This window comes from Sceloporus occidentalis, unplaced genomic scaffold (genome assembly GCF_023333645.1).
Source record: "Sceloporus occidentalis isolate IW3139 unplaced genomic scaffold, rSceOcc1.0.p SCAF_2, whole genome shotgun sequence".
Lineage (NCBI taxonomy): Eukaryota > Metazoa > Chordata > Lepidosauria > Squamata > Phrynosomatidae > Sceloporus > Sceloporus occidentalis.
In genome coordinates, this window is record NW_028316982.1 from 193,308,502 (window position 1) to 193,329,972 (window position 21,471).

Here is a 21,471-nt window from a genome sequence, read left to right on the forward strand (position 1 = left end):
TGCTTTGCATTCAGATTAACTTTGCATTATTTCACATTAACTGCAACGTTGTGTGATAAACTTTGGGCATTTCCAGGTTTTCTTTGGTTAAAATCTAGTTTAACTGCCGTTTTCCCACAGAATCTCACTAGTGTGATAATCTCCTTGGACCAAAGGATTTCTTGCCTCCTTGTGAATAGTATGAGGAAATAGCTGTGTGGGTCATCCAAGATGATGTGTGGGTCATCCAGGAGCCTGAATACATATGTCAAATGAATTAGTAAGCACTTATTCTCACAGTTCATAACTTCACTGAACACATACTACACACATTCCAGTAATATTTGAAACTCTGAATGTCATATATTTAGGCTTCCTTGTTCTCAACCCCACTCAGCTATTTAAAATTACTCTCTATGATCTTTATCACACCACACCATTATACCATCATAGCAGTAGTTTGGTCTCGCTTTTGGCTGACCCTTATGATACATCATGGTTCTCCCAGTGCTATTGTGCTATACAGTGATTGGGAAATGTGATTATTTTTCTTATACTGAAAATAATCCGTTATTGACTCTTTTTCTTGATATGATTCCATAACCAGTTTGAATGTAGATGTCTCATTCCACATCATTGTGAGGATGATCAATTAGTGGGCGCAGTGTGGATGTGGTCAGGTTGTCTTCCTTGGGGATGCCCAAGGAAATCTTCAACAGGCAAACCTCAAACTTCTAGTCCCTGAGTGACCTCCCAAGAGAATAGCTGTAGTTTCTGTGGCCTACACGCTTCAAGATCTTTTCAGATTTTTAATGTACATAGTTCGCTCCTATAGTGCAATAACATCTGCAATCCTGACCAATTAAGCTTTATAGATGCATGGGTGTATTTTCCAAAGATTTATCCACAGCTTTTCTGTAGTACCATACACCAGTGTTACCAGCACAACATTACTTTTATATATATATATATATATATATATATATATAATTAAAATAATAGCGTAATAGAACTATGCCACCATGCTGTAATAGCATTATTAAGACTTAATGAGTACAAGTAAAGAGTTTTTTGAACCGAACAACCTGAAGCAATTGATTAGCATGATGAGCACTTTTGTTTTTCACAGGAGGAGATATCAAAAATGGAGGGGGGTGTAGTCTGTTTCTCTTCCTGTGCCACCTCTCACAATGAGAGATTTGGGCAGTACTGGATGTGCCATAATGACATCACACCATAACAGTGTTATTATGGCTATATATATAGATATAGATACATAGATATAGATATAGATATAGATACAGATAAGCAAATCAATCACAAAGCACAAGGTGACGCCAATGAGATGGTGATCAGAGCACTGGTGCATATGAAAAAAAAAACTATCCAAATCACACTATTACAGTGCAAGTGTAGCAAGGGTGTGATACACAGCATAACAGTCAGCTAACGTGGCAAGTACAGCTGAAGCAGTTTTTGAATGGTGTAACTGGCATAACAGTGTAGTGTGATAAGAACCATTTTTAAGCTATGTTTCAAATATAATGGCCAAATTACAATGTGTAGATCTTTTTAGAAGTTTAAAATGGGGGATGAAACTACAAAAATATGAATTTGCAGAATGTTCTAGAGTTATAGAATTTAGATAGTTTAAATGGAAGAAACATTTACCGAGCAGCTTTTTTATGGAAACGACGCTGTCTTAAACTTTTGATATAATGTGCATAGTAATCCTTATTTGCTTGGTTTTCCAGTTCTTCATATACTGTGTAAGAAAATTCTGGATCCACATAATTGTATCTGGGGACTTTTGTGAAAATAGTCCTAAATATGTAAAATGAAAAGCAATTTCATTAATTAATGGATTATTTAAGTATGCACTGAACATAGAAAACTTTACTGTTTTTCCTATATGAACAGATTTTTGTACCACTCTCCCCGCCCAGGTTAGACAAAACACTGACATGGATCAATTAAGATATTTAACATTATAGACAATTTACAGGTACAAGTTATACTTATATTACTACCTGTAATCCTTATGTAACTCAGCAGGTCTTATGCTGGCTGCACGATCATTAGGGAGAGCAATTATTGTGTTGCTCATGTTTCTACTGATTTGGTGAGCGTGAATTTGGGTCCGATTCGATTTAAGTAGTGCTACTGGCGTGATATCACTGTGTTGATCCACCTTGTTAGCTATAAACACTCCTGTTGCATTGGAAATCAATGGCTTTAAACCTTGGTTAAGTTTTAAATGGGGGGAAAAAACACATGTTGTTATCATTTATTCCTTCAGATTATACAATACTTGATCCTTAATTACAACATTATTTTTAATAAGAAGGATAAATCAAATTCTAATGCTAGTTATATAGATATTTTACAGGCCAAGAAAGAATATTCCTCAAAAAAGGTGTTATTATGTGCCTTCAAGTTATTTCCTACTTGTGGTGACCCTAAGGTGAACTTATCACAGGGTTTTCTTGGTCAAATTTGTTCAGAAGGGTTTTGCCTTTCTTTGGGCTGAGAGTGTGTGACTTGCCCAAGATCCCGAGTGAATGTCCATGGCTGAGCAGAGATTCAAACCCTGGTCTTCAGAGTCACAGTCCAATGTTGAAACTGCTATAGCACACTGGCTTCAAAAAACATGAGAATATATCAAAATGGATCCAGTCTTCAAAAATTTATATAGGAGACCAAATGAAACAAAAACAAAGATAAAAAACACCAAGAATGGAGTATATGAAACAAAATCTAAAAAACACCTGGGCAACCAAAATGCACAGGAAAACTAGATTAAAGTAAATGTAGCTATTATTGCTACAAAACTTGTATTTTGTCTATATTATAAATTTTATCCCATTTTAACCTCCCAAATAGGGCCCCAAACTACTTGCGGGTGTAACATAACCAAGTTTTAATTATTTCATTAAACTGTTTTAAATATAAATTACTGTATATATTCATGTAAAAGTCTTGAAATTTTAGCCAAAAAATTGGCTCAAAAAATCTGAGTTGACTTATCCACGGGTCAATGTAAGTACAGTACCTTAACTCTTATTAAAATAGAAACCATCAACTGGTGAAATGCAAGAGTGTAATCTGGAAGCTCTGGCCCCTCTCTCCTCTTTCATCCATCCATCCATCCTTAAGTGTGAACACAAACAGTTATGCCTCCTGCAATTTACGTTCTTTGACACTGTCTTCCTTTGCTTCATCCTTCAGATCCTTTGTTATATGACCCTAAGTCTTACTCTTAACTTATCCACAGGTCATATCAAAATCCATCTTTTTGGACCCAAAACTTGCCCTCGACTTATACGTGCTAAAGCAGTAAGACCTTCACTTTTCCAAAATGTGCTCTAAATGTTGAGGATAGAGCAGATACTAATTATATTGAATCTACAAAGCTCAAATTCCAGACAAAAATATTCAAAGTCTCAGAGCTAATATTAGGCATACCAAACTACAGTCGGGCCCCCAACTTTGCAGGGTTAGCACACAGCTTCCTCCCAACAAAAGTGAAAAAAACGTGAATAGAAATAAAGAGAAATAAAAATAATAAATACTATTTCTTTACCTCAGAGAACAAATGCTATTTCTTTACCTCAAATTGCACTAGAGGACCTAGAGATTCCTAGAGAGAACATATTAATCAACTCTGTGACGCATCAAATCTTGAAAGGGAAATCAGCAAATGTGGTTGGCCAAGTGCCAATATATTACACTGTACAATCTGTTTTCCTACCACAATCTGTTCAATCTCAAGGGCTTAATTCTAGTTCCAAGCAAATATAAGCAACAATAAGTGTTTGTTGTTGGACTAGATGTATGTGTTGAACACTGAGAGACCAGGGTTCGAATCCCCTCCTCAGCCATAGAAACCCACTCAGCCATGACTCTCAGCCTCAGAGGAAAGCACTGGTAAACTTCCTCTGAATATATTCTACCAAGAAACCCCTGTGATAGGGTCGCCTTAGGGTTGTCATAATTCAGAAATGACTTAAAGTCATATAACAACAAACAACAACAAAATACACATGATCTCAACAGCAAAAATGAACTATGGAAGTAAGACCTTAATCACATCATGTAAAAAATACTAAAAAAACCCGAGTTCTAATTAAATTGCTTTACCAATACTGAGTACAGTACAGTGCTCTACCTGGTTTAGATTAACTGAGATCCAAAAAAGCATTCTGTGTATACAAAACCTTTTTCTTCTTAAATTAATTCACCGTAACTACAAAATTATTTTTAAGAGCATCCACATCCAAATTCAAGATACCATTTGGCAATTAAACATTAAAACTTTTCTAACAGGAAATCAGTATGCATGCATCAGTCACTTGACTTATCTGTAAAACTGTAACATTAATTGCAAAATTCCTTTTTGAACTCAGATATTCCAATCAAAGTTTGGGGGCTCAAGGGAAACTTTCTTTTAAAAAGTGGATCAGGAAAAAATATATTAAAAAATGAGAAATAAATAAATAAATATAGTGTGTATTCATATGGAATATGTACGTGCATCTCTCTGAACCAAATTTTACTTTTTGAACAAAAAATAATAATCACGCTCTTTTCAGCATGGATTGCATTCTAAGCTATAAAGGATAACTGAGACCCAAGTAGGGGTTATGCAGCCCTCCACATGTTGTCATGCTAAAACTCAAACAGCTCCAGTAATGCTGAAAACTGCAGAGCAACAACATCTAGAGGACCACAGCTTTACCACTTCTGACTTAGAGAAACTGTTAAATAAGTGAAAACATCACAATTATATATTTGTCCCAGTTACTGTTGTATACTCTATCATGAAACCATGAAAAGACAAGTTAATGTTTGCTGGAAAACCAACTTCAGCTGAAATCCTGTTGGTTAGTTCCAGTTAGAGTAACTCCATTCATTCTATTGTTGAGGTGAGTCAAATGCTGAGATGCAAAATATGTAGGCCCCTTGTATCTCCAAACAGCTAGTGAACCTACCACTTTCTACCATTTTCTGACATCCAAGATAAACATTTTCCTTGGAAACAGACAAGTGGATGGACAGTCAGGGGGACTAGTTTCTCAAACAGTTCAACTGAACATTGAAAAATAGGTCCAAAACGCACTACAGAAATAATCTAATTTGAGGCCGCTTTGACTGCCCTGGCTCAATGCTAGGGAATTCTTGGAACTGTAGTTTTGTGAGACATTTAGCCTTCTCTGCCAGAGAGCTCTGGTGCCACAATAAACTACAGTTCCCAGGATTCCCTAGCACTGAGCCAAGGCAGTTAAAGTGGTTTCAAACTGGAATATTTCTGCAGTGTTTTTTGGACCTTTCTCTCAAGTGGTACTGATATCTCAGTCACTTACTCAAGGACCCCAATTAATTTTTATGGTGAGTACAAGCTTATATCTGCAATTTCTCCCCAAAAAGATAAAAATATTGTTTCAGAGACATTAAACGTTTCTTTTTCTCAATAACTTACCAGGGTTGGTTTTGAGTACAACTTTATTAGCTATAGACTTGCAATGACCAAAAAAGGATAATTGTATCTGATGGAAAGGCTGCATTTTCAGAGTGAACAAGTTGTCTTTCACTACCACTGGACCAATGATATCTACCACCTGCTTTACCGAAAAGGGTCCTACGTGATGTGGGACAAATGAAAATATCACATCCTAAAGACAAAAAACACAGAAATTCATTAAGATACTTCAGGCAAGGAAATGGAAGGCATTAACAGATTACTGACATTTTTAAAAGTGATTTCATGCTTTTTCTGTTGTTTCTTTAAATCATCAGATATGTAATTCCTATCTTTCAAATAATGGCTTTTATTTTAAGAAGTGAAAACCTACCACGTAGTTTAACCAGTTACAAAATGTAAGCAAATAATGTTATACATTTTAATCCCACTGTTCAGCCTCACAGTCTGCTGACTGTCATATACAATACACACAAATATGGACCCTTACAATTATAGTAAGGAGAAGCTAATATTGAAGACAATGATTACTCAGAAGTAATAGGAATAAGACAACAAAAATTCAGATGGCTGTAGGAATGGTAGACAGTGCTGCTTAGATGGTTCAGTAAAAGCATTCTATAAAGGTGGACTCTGGTGAAAGAAATCTACAGCACAAAATTATATATATATATATATATATATATATATATATATAATTAAAGAAAGTAGAGAAAAATTCAGAGATATGGAAAAGCAATGAAGAAAACATAATTGGGAAATGAGGGTGGTAGAAGATAAGCTGAAAAGGACTGGAGGAAGAAGAAGAAATACAAACAGAAGCACTCAGCTTTGTAAGCAACGTTTGATGTGAAGCTTAACAAGGAACAACATAAGGAAAAGAATAATGACCAGTACACAATAAACAAGTTATACTAGAGGTATTATCTTAATAAGTACTAATAGATATAGTAAAGGGTAGTCAGCACAGGTGTAAAAAAAGAATAAAATACTGCTCACTTATTGTGAATGTTCAGAAGAGAAACCCACACAGCATGGATTTTCCTAAATACCCCTCAGAGAAAGACAGGAGTCACATGACCTAGCAGATTTCCCCCCCTAAAGTCACCTTAGACCTTGGTTTCTGGTTCTTTAATGGCAGGACATAAGAACAAGATGCCTACAACTTATTGAGAATGTACAATGAAAGAAAAACACAGCAATGTCAGATCAAATGTAAAAATTCTCCAGCAATCACCTTCATGGGCAAATGTGGATTGCTCCTCTCTATCTTACAAGAACAGACATTAATGGCAAGTGACCAATATTCCATTCTCTGATTAATGCAAAAGACCAGTGTACACAGATTGGATGTGTCCAATCCCAGAAACCTTATAGCTGAGATGGTTCCTATGCACTCAGTAACTACACCTTTCTTCCAAAAACTGTCTCTGCTGGCTTCAATTTGTCTAATCTGTAATAACTGAGAAAGATGGCTAGGGTACTCCAGACCAGATCCTGACAGACCGAATGCAAAATGGCATTCATTGAAAAAGTCATTGTAAATCCAGCCAAATAATGTTAATGCTGAGTGCCCTTGTAATTTTCACCTACCTCATGCCATCAAAATTCAGGCACTAATTCATTGTGCAGATGCAGATTTTATTTAGTTGTTTGCTTTAATTAATTTTGTTTATAATTTTTCATATACATACATTATGTGTGTGCCAATGCAGATTTTGACAACAGCTTATCTAAAGAAACTGAAACAAGGACAGCATCTGAATGTCCAAACTCTCAAGTCCTTCTGTGCAAGACAGGAATAGGACAAAAGAAAATCAAGCTACTATGAGAGAAGTGAAAAGGAGAAAAGACTTTAAGAAAAAACATCAAATGGTCTTTGAAGAAAATCCAAAGATTGCACCTAAGAAGCCAATCTCTCAGATACTCTTCTAGCAGAGGTTATTGCCTCTAAAATCTTAAATGTCAAAAATTTGAGAAGAAAGTATTTATAAGCTTAAAAGATTCCAAGAAGGAAGTCAATGCTGTCACAGGATTCAAAAGAAAGCCCTTCATAGAAAACACGTGATATGCTGATAGAAGGCGAAGGAAGCTTTTCTGGTACACAAAATCAACAAAAGAGCTACAGCCTGCCTCCTTAAGGTGTTGAGACACAGGAGATTATCACACCAAGGCCAATTCAGCAAAAAGTACTCAAATGAAAACAAAAAGAAACAGTAGTGCTATAGCGCTCAATAGTTTCACACACTCTCACTTTTGCACGATTCTGAAACTTAAAAGCCAAAGAATAGCACAATTGCTTTTCGTGCATACTCATGAATGAATCATTAGTACATTGATCATTTTGCATATGCAGCCTTGCCTCCTGCAGTCCATTTAATCCTGGTTTGCTTCCTGCAGTCCCTTTGAAGTTTAAAGATCCCAGGTTGCTTGTTTATTACCATTCCTTTCTAACTGTGATAAACGTGTTGTAAACATGCTGCATCTCAAAAATCAGCTTCACAAAAATCATCTTTTGCTTTTGCTTTAACAAATCTCCACCTCCATCCCCCCCACCACCACCTTCATTTCCCCCAGTCAAATAGAAGGGAAGGGGAGAAATCAAGGCAGTGGCAGAAAATATATAAGAGGAAAGACTGTAAATAAAAGAGACGTTGTAACAAATTGTAACACTGCAACAAAAGAGGCATTTAAAAGTAAAAGTGAACAGTCATTTTAAAGTCTAAAGATCCCTGGTTGCTTCCTGCAGCCCATTTAAATTTTAAAAATTGCTTCCCCAATCGCGCTTCAATCACACTAATGAGAAGCCATTCACAGGAATTCCCAATGAATGGTTTGTTGCTTGAGCATTGCTGGTTATTCCTGGGAGAAGCCTCGATTGAGCACATTGTCATCTAAAACTCTTTTGTGCGACTGTGCAATTATCACGGCATTTTGCCTTTTCCATCCCCTTTTTCCCCGTTGTGATAATCTCCAAAATCCCAAATCTGGTCCAGCCAAAAAGAAAAAGTTAAAAAAAAAAAGAATCCCCTGAAGTGTACCAGTCCTGCTATCAAAATCTTGGAACAGACCATGGGAACTGAGGCAAGGACAAATGAAAGAACTCTGCACTGTAAATGCCTATTATTAATAGGTGCATCTCAGGGACCTTCAGAAGTTTGGAGATGTTAGAAAGTGGAGCTAAAAGATAAGCATCTGTTAAATGTGTTGAAGCTAAACTATCATTCCGGTGGAGAGCCATTTGAACATCATGAAGGGTTTCCATATGAAGATAGAACAAAAGCATTCAGGAAATAAAGATCTAGAATGGAATAAAAACCTCATGCATGTTCATGAACAATAAAAAAGACTGAATAGACTACAAAGAATAGTTCTGGAGAGATGGTTGTCTTTTTATCCTTTGTTTCTACTAATATTTTTGCAAGGTATGATCTGTAAAGAAGAGACTACCCTTTAGGTGTGCTATAATCAGATTAGCCCTGGTGTTTTGTCCAGGTGTTTAGCTCATAAAGATCTGAGAACCACAGTGGATGCTGTTACAAAACAGGATAGAAGTGAAACAGAATCTTGAGTAACATCAGGTACAAACACCCAAGACGATTCAAAATGTTTTGGACGACAACAGCTCTAGCAAGGAACAATCATAGAATCATAGAGTTGGAAGAGACCACAAGGGCCATCCAGTCCAACCCCCTGCCATGCATACTGATGTTCCTGCACTAACTACCAAAGCTAAAGCTTCAAGAGACCTCTCAAAAAGTCTGTTCTGAATTTCTACAAAAATGATCCTCCTCTCCTGTGACAAAGAATTATCCTCATCTTTTATTTACCACAAGAAACTTAAAGTCATCTGTGGTTTTTTGTTCAATGTATACAAAGCTTCTGCACAGCTGTATGCAATTTTCCACCATGAAGGGGTTTGCCCATTCTGATGATAGCAACATTTGGATAATCGTAGGAAAAGATACCTCTTCAGTAGAGAACAGAGTTTTTCTGAAGACTAAAGGTTCTCTCTTACTGGCATCCTATAGAACTGAATCAGGCTGTTTGTAATCCTGCTTAAGCCTGGATGAGCAATAACTTTAGACAGAACAGGAACAAAATGACTATTATTAAATAGTCTATCAGAAGATGCATTCACATTTCCCAGAATCTAAGCCTTCATCCTCTTCTTTTTTTCTGGCTCAGAAGAGTGCAGAAGGCTATGCTGCCTTAACATTTCCCATCAGTATCCTCAGAGGAATTAATCCTCACAGACTTCCAAAGATATGCAAGGGTGAAAGAGCTTTATGCTTCCTTTTCAATAAAAATAAAACCCTCTCCTGTACACTTCAACATTTTTAATTCAAAAACATACATTTTCACCATATCTTGAGGAGAAGCAGATGCCAAAAAATGAATATTAAATACCAAGGCTATCTCTTTTTGAATATTTAATACAAAAGTAAAGACTGCTGTTCTCCCTGCTACTGGGAGCCTTGCCCCATTTGTGATTAAAACTGTACTGCTAGTTCTGACACTATAGCCTCCTAAATGTTTTCTTTCAAAGAATCAACATCCATAGAACATTTATAAGCCAACTCGTCACGTATAATTAAGGGCAAATCTAGCAAACAAATTGCATGCAGATTGGTTAGGAACACCTGACCTTTGGGGCTGTCTAACTTATCATCCCATTTGGAGTTAGAACATATTGTATATTCAACGAAAAATGTTGAAAATTAGGTTATAATTCATTAGGAACTAGGGAAAAAAGCCCTCTGAAAAACAACATTAACAAATTGTTTGTCATACCTGTATAGAATACAAATGTGTTGTTTGATGCAACCCTATTAGAAACCATTGTATTAGTTTGCTGGGACAGAAAGAATAGAAAAGGTAGAAATAGTAGATTGACTCTGTTCAAAATAGTATCTGTGCCAAAATCCTGAAGGAAATTCTAATGGTAGGTGTTATGCCCGCCAAGGAAACCAAGACTGCAAATTTGTCCTTTTTTGAGGAAGACTTAAGATGTATATACACTGCACAAATAATGTAGTTCAACACTTTAACTGTGATGGCTCCACCCTACAAAATCCTGGGATTTTGTGGTTTTGTGAGGCACCAGCACTCTTTGGCAGAGAAGGCTTAAAGACTCCATAAAACTACAATTCCCAGATTCCACAGGATGGAGTGACAGCACTTAACGTGGTGTCAAACTGAATTATTTCTACAGTGCAGATGCACCCCTAGGAGGAAGAAGGGAAGAGATCTGGATTACTGAGAACATGATACTTCTTTTTTTAGTTAAACTTTTCAGTAGTTTCATTTCTTATTCCAGCTCTTGCTCATGCTACTGTTCGTTCCTTGACTCTACTGGATGTGTGGAATTTCCTCTGCTGTTATCACTGTTGCTAATGAAAATACTCTTTTTATTGCACCCACTTAAGATATAGGGAAGATTGCACAGGTGGACATTTGAATGCTTCTGAATGCTCATCACTAGTCTGACAATGAAACTGTAGAACTCATATCTTCTCAAGAGTAGAACCATTTGTTTTCACATGTCAACTGATCAGACTGACTTCTTTGCTTTAGTAGGATCATGCATTTGTTCTTACCCAGATCCAGAGTCAAGAAGAACAAGGAATAAAATGAGTGTACACAGTAAAACAAGTGGGGTATTTTAAACAATTGAAAAAATATCAGTGGAGCAAAGTACAGAGATAAGAAAAGAAGGAAAACTACAACAGTAACAGCAGCAACTTGGGACTAGATAGATTTTTAAAAAAAAGATCTGCATTCTGAGCAAGGAAAGAGATAAAAAACTGAAAAGCAGAGAAATTAGTCTTGCGGGAGAAGAAACAATCTGTCAGGTTGTGTGACTCCTACATGAGTTATTCGGGCTTTGGCTTATAGACCATACACTCTGACCCTGAACTACACATTATATTACTCTGAAAGAAAAGGAAAACACAAATGTGACTAATGCTATGTGCATCTGTGACAGAAAATAAATCCTCAGTTATGAAGGGGTGGATGGGTGAAGGAAAAACAATATTTAGAAACTGTCTTCATCACATTCTGCTTAAGACATGTAAGATATTTGTGCATTAAGAAACAAGATGCAAAGTATCCTGTACTGAGCAAAATAATTCTCTCCATTTTGTTTTTATAAGTGCCCCCCATTAATTCACTTTAACATTGTTATAGTAATATTACTTTAAATCAGTAGTTAATTTATAATATAACATTGCACAATTGTTACTAAGTACCACATATACTGGTGTACACGCTTAGACATTTTAATCAAAAAACAACCCCAAAATACTGGGTCAATTTATCCATGAGTTAATGTAAGTATAGTAGGCTCACTGTATCCACAGGCTCAGGATTCCCAGATTTAATCAACCGCAGATTCAAGGCAGAGGCATCCCCACCTCAGCCTCTTCTTGTGTCTGGCATGGCTTGGTGAGTGCCTGTTCCCTTCCTCATGGGGAGCCTTTCTCTTTTTGGGTCCCTGCAGCTTAGAGGCGACAAACCCCTGCCCACTTCTGCCTTGCAATGGAATCAACATAAGCACTTCATCTGGGCGGCTGATACACTCCCCAGAGGTGCGGCAGAAATGGTGCCTCCCACCATCCCAGCACTGCTCTGCATTGCCTATGACAAAGGCAGCCCAAGTTCCCTCTTTGGGAAGGATTCAGCAGTCACAATGACAGCAAGGGATGTCTTTCCCCTCAACCCTGCTCAAGCTCTTAGAGTTCTCTGTTTGTTTTGTCGAGCAAACTGGATTTTAATTTTTTTTACCCTCCCCACACCCAAAAAGAGAAAGGCTTCTCAGGACGAGAGGAGCAGGTACCCACTAGGATGTTCCATTCCCAGTCTGCCTCCCCCCTGCACATTCTTTTCTCTGGTCACCCTCACTTTTGTTACATGCCTATAAGTTTAACTCTTGATTTATCCATGAGTTATGTCAAAATCTATCATTTTGGTCTGAAAACCTGCCCTTGGTTTATACATGAAGTCAACTTATACACGAGTGTATACAATAAGTATCTGACAAATTCTACATAGAATGGAAGAAAAATATATAGTACCTGGGTAGATTTTGGTTTTATTTTTCCCTTTTCAGGACAAATATTAAAATGTGCAATCTTACGGAAAATATATGACACTGGAAGAGCACCACATTCATTTTTGAGTGAACAAACAATATCTGTATGTTCACCCATGTAACACTCCATAAAATTAACAACAGGTCCTGGGATGAACGTCAGCATCGCTGGAAGTCCTGAGCCTCTCAAACCCAATTCAATTTGATGAGGATTATTGGCTGCAAAAGAGATTGAGACAAAAGAATATTGTCATGTCCTATGGGAAGCATGTGACCATGTGTACACATTACTATATACATAGAAAATGATAGTCTGTATACATCTTCCCTCTTATAAATGATTACCTATACAGAGAGTACATTAATATAAGCCTGTTCCTTACAGAAGGCTTAAAGCAGATAATAATGAATTATAATTCATGATTGCACATAAAATCCCCAATTATGATTTTTTCATACAATAATGTTTTTGTAACACCCCAGCTGCTGGATCATAAGCATAAACCTAGCATCTAAAAATGATCCAGGCAAACAGATAATATACCACATGCAAAAAGGAAATTGAGAAAAGTCCTCAAAAGGACTTCTAGCAGTGACCAAACATTAGAAATAGATGAAACTCTGGATAAAAGCATATTTTATTGTTGTTGTTGTTAAATGCCCTTGAGTTGACCTAGCCTCAAGACAACCCTGTGAATGAGACATCTCCAAGACCTTCTATCCTCTACTGTTCTGCTCAGGCCTTGCAGCCTCAGACCTGTGGCCTCTCTAATTGAGTCTAACCATCTGACATGCAGTCTTCCTCTCTTTCCACTGCCTTCCACCTTTCCTAGCATCATTGCCTTTTCTAATGAGTCATGTTTTTGCATGATGTGGCCAAAGTACTACAGCCTCAATTTAGTCATCCTGGCTTCCAGGGAAGAGTTCAAGCTTGATCTGCTCTAGGACCCATTTGTTTATCTTTACGGTTATCCATGGCATCTTTAGCACTCTTCTCTAGCATCACATCTCAAATGAGTTGATTTTCTTTCTATTGACTTTCTTCACTGTCCAGCTCTCACATCCATATTAATATAGATATTAATATCAATAAACCCCAAATTCTCAGCCAAATACCTGCAGAATTATAAAACTTCCAGCCAGATTAGCCAGAAAATAGTGGCACAAAAAATAAGAAAGGGAGAAATTTACCATACTCTAGAAGTCTGCCTTGTCATTATGAGAATGACCAGAAGACCTTAGATATTACAAAGAACCAACGATATCCGCAAAACATGCAGATATTAAGCTGCCACTCAGAATGGCATAAATTATGCTCTTTTAGTTATTTGTAAACAACCAAGGGGGAAGATACAATGGCTCTATTTACACATCACTTTAAACCAAGAAACCACAATGGGACTCTCCTCTTCTTTTCTTCCATTTGCAAGTAGCCAAAGCATGTATAAGGAACCACGTGAACATCTGAAATGGGGATTACAGCTTACTGTACGAAAACAATCAAAGATACCTGATTTAAATCTAATTTGTAACCCCAGTTTGTAAACCATAATCCTGGCTTCAGCAATAACGCTAAATTATCCATACTTGATCTGTTTATCAGCATACATGTGTGAGCAGGATGTATTGCACAGAATTTCTCATTTAAAGTGATGTAAAAATAGGGCCAGTACAAACAGCCTCATAATTGACACATTGGTCTAAAGTGTGCACACTGTAACTGCAGTTATGATATATAGGCATACCTTAGTTAACAAAGCATCTAAGAAAGACACTCCTTTTTACAAAGTGTTTTTAATAATAATAATAATAGTTTTTATTTTTACCCCGCCTTTCCAATTGTATGATCAAGGCGGCTTACAAAACAAAGAATAATAAAACACAGTTAAAAGCATCACAATATAAAAGTCTAAAAACATCATTACAAGGGTTATGAACGGGAATCTATACAAATCGCAATTCACTAGGGGCAAGAAAAGGACAATGTATTGCACTAGTCCGGGGTCGAAAAACAAAGAACAAGGAGCAGAGAAAAAACACTATTGCCTAAAGTGAAAAAGCCAGCTGGAATAGGTGCGTTTTTAATTGTTTCTTGAAAGAAACTAAAGATGCAGAGGAACGGAGCTCTACAGGGAGCTTATTCCACAATGAGGGGGCGACGATAGTAAAAGCCCTCTGTGAGGTCCTTACCAGATGGAATTTAGGGACCTCCAACAAATTTGTCCCAGATGTTCTGAGTGTGCGGGGCGGATTATATGGGGAGAGACGGTCCTCCAAGTACCCTGGGCCCAAGCCATTTAGGGCTTTATAGGTCAAAACCAACACCTTGTATTGAGCTCGGAAGTGAACAGGTAGCCAGTGGAGATCTTTTAAAATAGGTGTTATGTGGTCCGTCCTGGAACGACCAGCGACCAGTCTGGCTGCCATATTCTGCACCAGTTGAAGCTTCCGGGTTTGGTACAAGGGTTGCCCCATGTAGAGCGCATTGCAGAAATCCAATCGAGAGGTTACCAAAGCATGTACAACAGTTTCAAGGTCCCGACGGTCCAGGTAGGGGCGCAGCTGGCGTATCAGCCGAAGCTGATAACAAGCACTCCTGACCGTCGCATCCACCTGAGATGTTAGCTGGAGCGACGAATCAAGGAGTACTCCCAAGCTGCGCACCGAGTCCCTCAAGGGGAGCGTGACCCCATTCAGGACAGGCTGACAAATCTCACCACCCGGAACCGAGGGACCTATCACCAGTACTTCCGTTCCTTTCCCACCCCTCTCCCAGCTTTTTCCTTGTTGATACATTTGGGAGAATCATTAAAGAGGCCTGGAGAAACATAGCAGCATGTCTTCAGTAAACAATTCAATAAAGCTTGAGCTGAGAAAGAATGGGATTCTATTATAGTCAATGCTGCTGTTGGCTGTTTGCCTACCTACAACAGGCATGCAAACGGCAGGTGGCTCTGGAAGCCCTTACTGAATATGGGTGAACAGCAAAAACATAGAAAAGGGACAGCAGTTAAGCCTGCTTCACAAGCTACCCCGAGCAAGTTTAAAGGCACAGATCTGTAAATTTGGCAACCAAAATGGAAATCATAAAAAAGTGCAGGGTGCTGTAAGAAAGAAAAAGCAGCCAGGAATCATTGTTGCAGAAGATTTCAAGTGATCTCTAGAAGGTTTAAAATGTTTTTGTTTATTTATGCAAGGCTTATATGATCTGGACTGGATCCACATGAATCAGAATACTCTGGGAGCAGCACCACTGCCTGGTGTATTCTGGCCCCAGAACTGCCCTGACAATCCTCCATTACCTGGGGCTCTCTGTAACAGTGTCGGATGGCATAGCAGGACATGTGTGCAAATTGCCACCCAGTGCTAGAACTGCCTGGCTGGGCACCTTGTTTTGATCTCAGAGTGAGTGATTTGCTGCCACAGCTGCAACATCAGATGGCACAGTGAGGTGCATTATAAACAGCCTCCTGGCATCACAAGGGAGGGCTCTGAATCTTCCAGGATGATCCAGAGCAAAAGGTGAATTTAAAAAAAAAACATTATAAAGGTGACATAGAGCAAGTTTGATGCTGAACCAGTCAGATGTTGTGCAGACAGTTTGATCCAGAACCAGCATGCTGGCCTTGCATCATCTGGAATCATCAACACAGTGGGAACAGGGGGAGATTATTTTGTTTGCCAACAGGACCCTGGTTGTTTCATTTCACATGTTAGTTTTGGGGGGGCAGGGGGAATTTTGCTGATAGATGTTAAATTGTTTTTCTTTGTCATGGTGTAGGAACCTATTCATAATCTCTCTGTGTTATTTCTGCTTCTGATATCAAATTTTCTGTTAAAGAAGTAACTCCCAGGAACACATCTACTTTGGGATGAAACAGAAAGGCAGGACAGAGAGGCCAGAAGCTGCTCCTGGCCGATTGCCCTGGGGCCACAGCAGCCACACACTATGGCCCCAAGGGCATCCACTGCCACTCGGGAAAGAAGCAGAAATCAGCCCCAAGGTAGTTTCAGCACAGTTTGCAGGCATGCGTCATCTAAGCACCACGCCCCCAAACCTTGCGGAAGGTGCCTTTTTTTGCCTGCATGTTTTAGGCCTCAGTTACAACAAGTATACCTGTACTGACTAAGACTTGTACATCTGGCTATTTGTGTTTCTGTGCCACCACTCCAACTTTGGAGTAGAATTATTTAATTCAAAGACAACAATTTTATTTTATATGATTCCAGCAAATCTCAAAAATAGGAATATAAAACAGCTTCCCCAGTCATACTTTTTCACCTTTTAAAGTCTCTCCTACAAGACAGTGCTCTGTTTGTTTCTTTGGTCTGGCATAAATTTTCAGAATAATTGTTACTTCATACAAGTATTTGTGACTGAGGTGCACCTCCAAGGGGTTCAACAGGGAAAAGTAATAAGAATTAACTGTATGTATATGTCTTTTGTTAAAATATTTTTCAACTATATCAGAAGCCTAAGATTTTTGCCAAACTATAATCAGAAGTCTGCATTTTCCTATTATTGATATGTTCATAATATAGTGTTTTATATACATCTTATTCAAATTTCATTATTTTTCCTTAAAAATTCAAAAGCAGTTGTAATATCTTTATTTTTATGTCATATTTAACAATACCATACCTTTAGTGGGTATATCTTCACTAGACACTGCTTTTAAGAAGTCATCTTTACTTCCCACCATTTCAAACCTCAGAAAGATAGCATAATCCTGTCTTGGTGGCACTCTCTCAATATCCTGCTCCCTTTTCAGCTGCCTGTAAAATTCACAATTTTATCTTCCTATGGGTGAAAATACTCACAGACATATACCTTAACAATGTCCAAGAAGTATAACATAAAAATGTTAGAAAATGTCATAATTAAGGTTTCCACATCTATGAGTTTTTCTCATAGAATCATAGAGTTGGAAGAGACTGCAAGGGCCATCCAGTCCAACCCCCTGACATGCAGGAACTCACAATCAAAGCAACCCTGACAGATGGCCATGCAGCCTCTGTTTAAAAACCTCAAAGGAGACTCCACCACACTCCTAGGAAGCGTGTTCCACTGTTGAACAGCCCTTAAGGTCAGGAAGTTCTTCCTAATACTGAGGTGGAATCTCTTTTCCTGCAGTTTGCATTCATTGCTCCGGGTTCTATTCTCTAGAGCAACAGAAAACAAGCTTTCTCCATCCTCAATATGACACCCCTTCAAATATTTAAACAGAGCTATCATATCACCTCTTAACCTTCTCTTCTCCATGCTAAACATAGCCAGCTCCCTAAATCTCTCTTCATAGAGCATGGTTACCAGATCCTTCACCATTTTGGTCGTCCTCCTCTGGACATGATCATGTGTCAACACTACCTTTATTTATGAAACCATGAGCTCATATCTGGTTCTGCATAGTCATTTTTGTCATTCACTGGATACATTTCAAGTGTCTCCAAGTATAACAAAATCTGACCATCACACAGCTGCCAACGCTTTCTTTTTCTTTCTTACTTGCATTCTTTTAGGCTTTCCAGGCTAAAAACAGGCTATAGGGCTTGGACTTTTTAGGCCCCTTCACATTTGCATCATGGAACATGAGCTACAGCTCAGGGGGAAAGATCCATGCTGTGGCCCCCACAGCCAGCTGCTTAGCCTCTAGAGTTGGATTAATGTAGGACTGGACACAAAGGGACAGTCAGACATTTAAGGATTTGACTCCTGGACATGGTGGGGTGACTCTAGACTGTACTGTTCTTTCTAGTCAGTTGTTATATGATCTGGCTCACAAACTGACCAAGTCACCACATGATAATGTCCCAGCTGGTAGTAGATTTCTGTGGGTTTCAACCTCTGGTTTAGATAAGCCATCTTTGAGTAATACCACTCTGAAAGGTAGGTGGTTTTAGACTCAAGTCCAGGATTTAGTGAAGGTTTGGAGAACTGGTCACTTCGGGTAGATGAGGGAACACAGGCAATACTCTTGCTGGAGGATGTGGTATGGCTGGATCAGACCCCAAGGGTTGTCCTTGAGAAGTGAGCCAGCAAAGAGTAAACACTGATGCAGTACCAGGCTCAGACACAGCAGGAGTAAGCTGCTGCTCCGGTATATCCATCCTGGTTTTAAAGGTAGCCTGATAGGATTCCTTTTTTGGGGCTGTATTTGCCGCCAAGGAAATGACCTATTTGGCCAAAGTCTGACTGTCCAACCTTTACCCTATCAAGTTGCTCTATGAGCGATGGGCCTATCTCCTGTTTGATCTCTCTTCTATTATAGGGAGGGAGAAGGGCTGGTAAACTCCTCCAGGCTTTGGCTTGTCTGCTGCCTTTCCAGGCCTCCCAATCCTCTTCCCAGAGGCACTTAACTGCCTGGTGTTTGGGCTACAGTGGAAAAATCCTCATTAACTCCATTACCTAGCTGCACTACTGTCTATCACAACCCTTGAGTCTGCATGGTCCTCAGTATTTTTAACTACAGCAGACATCATTTTGAGCTTACTAATAGCAGGCTCTGGCTTCAGCCAGGTAACCAAAGGAAACAGGGTTCTTCCTCTTCCCCTCTCCTCCTGTGGCTTGGGATGTATTGGAGGATGCTTGCCTATGCCATTAGTTTCTGAATACCAAATTTCCCTATAATCTTGAGAGAAATAACAAGTTCATTACAAAGGTTACTTTCTACGAAGATAACAAAAGCTGTTTTGAGGCATAAACCTTTAGGATTGTTTTAAAATAATTTATATCACATTTTATTACACTGATCATTATAGTTGAATTTACATTATCCACTTACTTTGGACTAAAACAAAGAGTTATGACAATTTTTTGATAAGGTTGTAGTGTTCCTTCATTAGGAAAACAGGCAATCAAAGTGGAAATATCAACTCCAGATTTTCCATCAGTGCGATGCAAGTCTTTCAAAACAGCATCTGTACTTTTCTGAATATCTGTACCCTATAAGATATTATAAAATTTAAAATATGCTGAAATTTTGATATTTCACCCAAAGGGAAACAAACAAATGGAAACACAAATAAAGCTACAATTACGTTACATACAAAAACAGCAAACAAAGAATAAAAAAGATTCCAGTACTGAAAAATGGCTAAGGACTATAAAAAAAGTTAGATAAAACATGCCCCTACAACTAGACTCCATCTAGTCTTGTGTACTTTTAGGGTCATTTTAAAATAAGTCTTGTACACATAACTGGCATATCTATTTTAAAAAATAAGAACTTTCCACAGTATATTCCACAGCAAAGCATATCCAATGGGGAAACCCATGTACTGTATTACAAGAACCCAGGGGCTGAGGTTGCAATATGTGCCCTGTATACAGAGATGTATTAAGGCTTCCAATTGATTTTTGGTACAAGCCAGGCCACAAAACACCAAGGCAATGATCAGACTTTAGTTCCACCACAACTTTTTGCCCAGCTGTAAAGCTTCTTTTTCCTTCTACCAAGAGTGGATGCTATCTACTCACTTATTTGGGGGGAACAGAATTGCACTTGCACATTAGAGAGCTAAATATTCTCTCTAAATCTGTTCTGAGCTCAAACCCAGTAAAATCTGCACTTCAGGTTCTATTTCTGGTTCACACTAGAATGTGACAGAAAACTAGGGTGGCAGCTGGCATTTAGGCAGTAACTTAGTATGTGAACCCAAAGGGGAAAATCCAAATATCTCTTTACTTTTGGACTACCCTCCAAGTATGCTATACATGAGGAAGGAAAACCCTTCTTATGGATAAATATGTATCAAAATGCAGGAATAAATTAAACAAATCCAATCAAAAATCCAGATTTTAAGATACAGTACTACAATATAGCCACAACAGGGAAATCCTAGAGAGTGAGCCAGTGGACTGGGACCTTCCTACTTGAGGTTTCAACCCAACAAAGGTAAAACATTTTTGTCTTCTTAAATTTGGACTGGATTGGTATGTTTACCTCAACACCACCTAAAGTTTTCCTGATGCAAAAGCATGAAGGCTTCTTGAGAAATCTAGTGTCCTTTGCCTACAAAGGGGCCCATGGCCTCACAAAGGATGGAGACATATTGGATTGCAAAGGAAGTATCTTTTTTGAGTTGCAAATGAATGTTAAATTTCCTGGACTTTGATCTCCCAGTTGCCCCAAGGCCAGAAGGAGGGGATGCCAACCTACAAGATATGCCCCTCCATACCATCTTAACTAAGAAGAGAAAAAGCAAAATGCAGACCTATGACTATGGCCTAGAAACAGCAAAATGCAGGCCTATGACCCTCCTGTTTGGTTTGTAACACCTTGCCTGATGAAGAAAACAGTGAAGCTTCAAAAGTCTTCAACATGTATATTGTGCATTTTGGTTGGCCAATGAAAATATCACTGGTGGATTTTTGACTAGATTTGCTATATGGTGAACATGGCTACCCCTGGATGTTTTCTGGATATAAAGTAAACAGAGGCTTCCTTACCATCTCTGTGCCAACAGCATTATCCTGAAGAATGGCCACCCAGTCCATGGGCTCTGGGCTTTTATTGTGAAGAATAACTTCTTCAGTCTTGGAGGTTCCAAAATAGACATATCCAAAATCCACACAATGTATTGTGTCTGAGTGAGGTACACCCAAAAGCTCAAGAATTTGCTCCACTATGTTAGCTTTAATCATTACTTCAACACTGGGTTGCCCCTGCAATTCCACACTTGGGTAAAAGCAAGGGATAAGACATTAGAGTACAGTAGTAAACGTACAGAACTCTGTGCTTCATTGCAGCACCTAAATGATAAACAAATGTCTAGCTGAAACCTATGAAAGTTGCCTACTTCAAGCATTCCACAGCAAGAATGAAAAAGAAAAATTATTAGTGAGGAAGCACACCAGTGGTAAGATGTGCCGTGTGTGTGTGTGTCTGTGTGTGTGTGTGTCTGTGTGTGTGTGTGT

The 21,471-nt window shown here is 38.5% G+C and overlaps 1 protein-coding gene across 1 annotated transcript in view; it reads right to left on the minus strand.

Annotated features, from left to right (window-relative positions):
- CFAP47 (cilia and flagella associated protein 47) overlaps positions 1-21,471 on the minus strand; it is a 343,409-nt gene that overhangs the window by 310,761 nt on the left and 11,177 nt on the right. Inside the window, exons 5-11 of the mRNA XM_089508424.1 lie at positions 21,004-21,232; positions 19,337-19,497; positions 17,197-17,330; positions 12,538-12,773; positions 5,459-5,651; positions 2,010-2,220; positions 1,651-1,803 (exon numbers count right to left, since the gene is read on the minus strand). Of these exons, the coding sequence (XP_089364550.1) occupies positions 1,651-1,803; positions 2,010-2,220; positions 5,459-5,651; positions 12,538-12,773; positions 17,197-17,330; positions 19,337-19,497; positions 21,004-21,232 (1,317 nt within the window). The remainder of the gene's footprint in view (positions 1-1,650; positions 1,804-2,009; positions 2,221-5,458; positions 5,652-12,537; positions 12,774-17,196; positions 17,331-19,336; positions 19,498-21,003; positions 21,233-21,471) is intronic.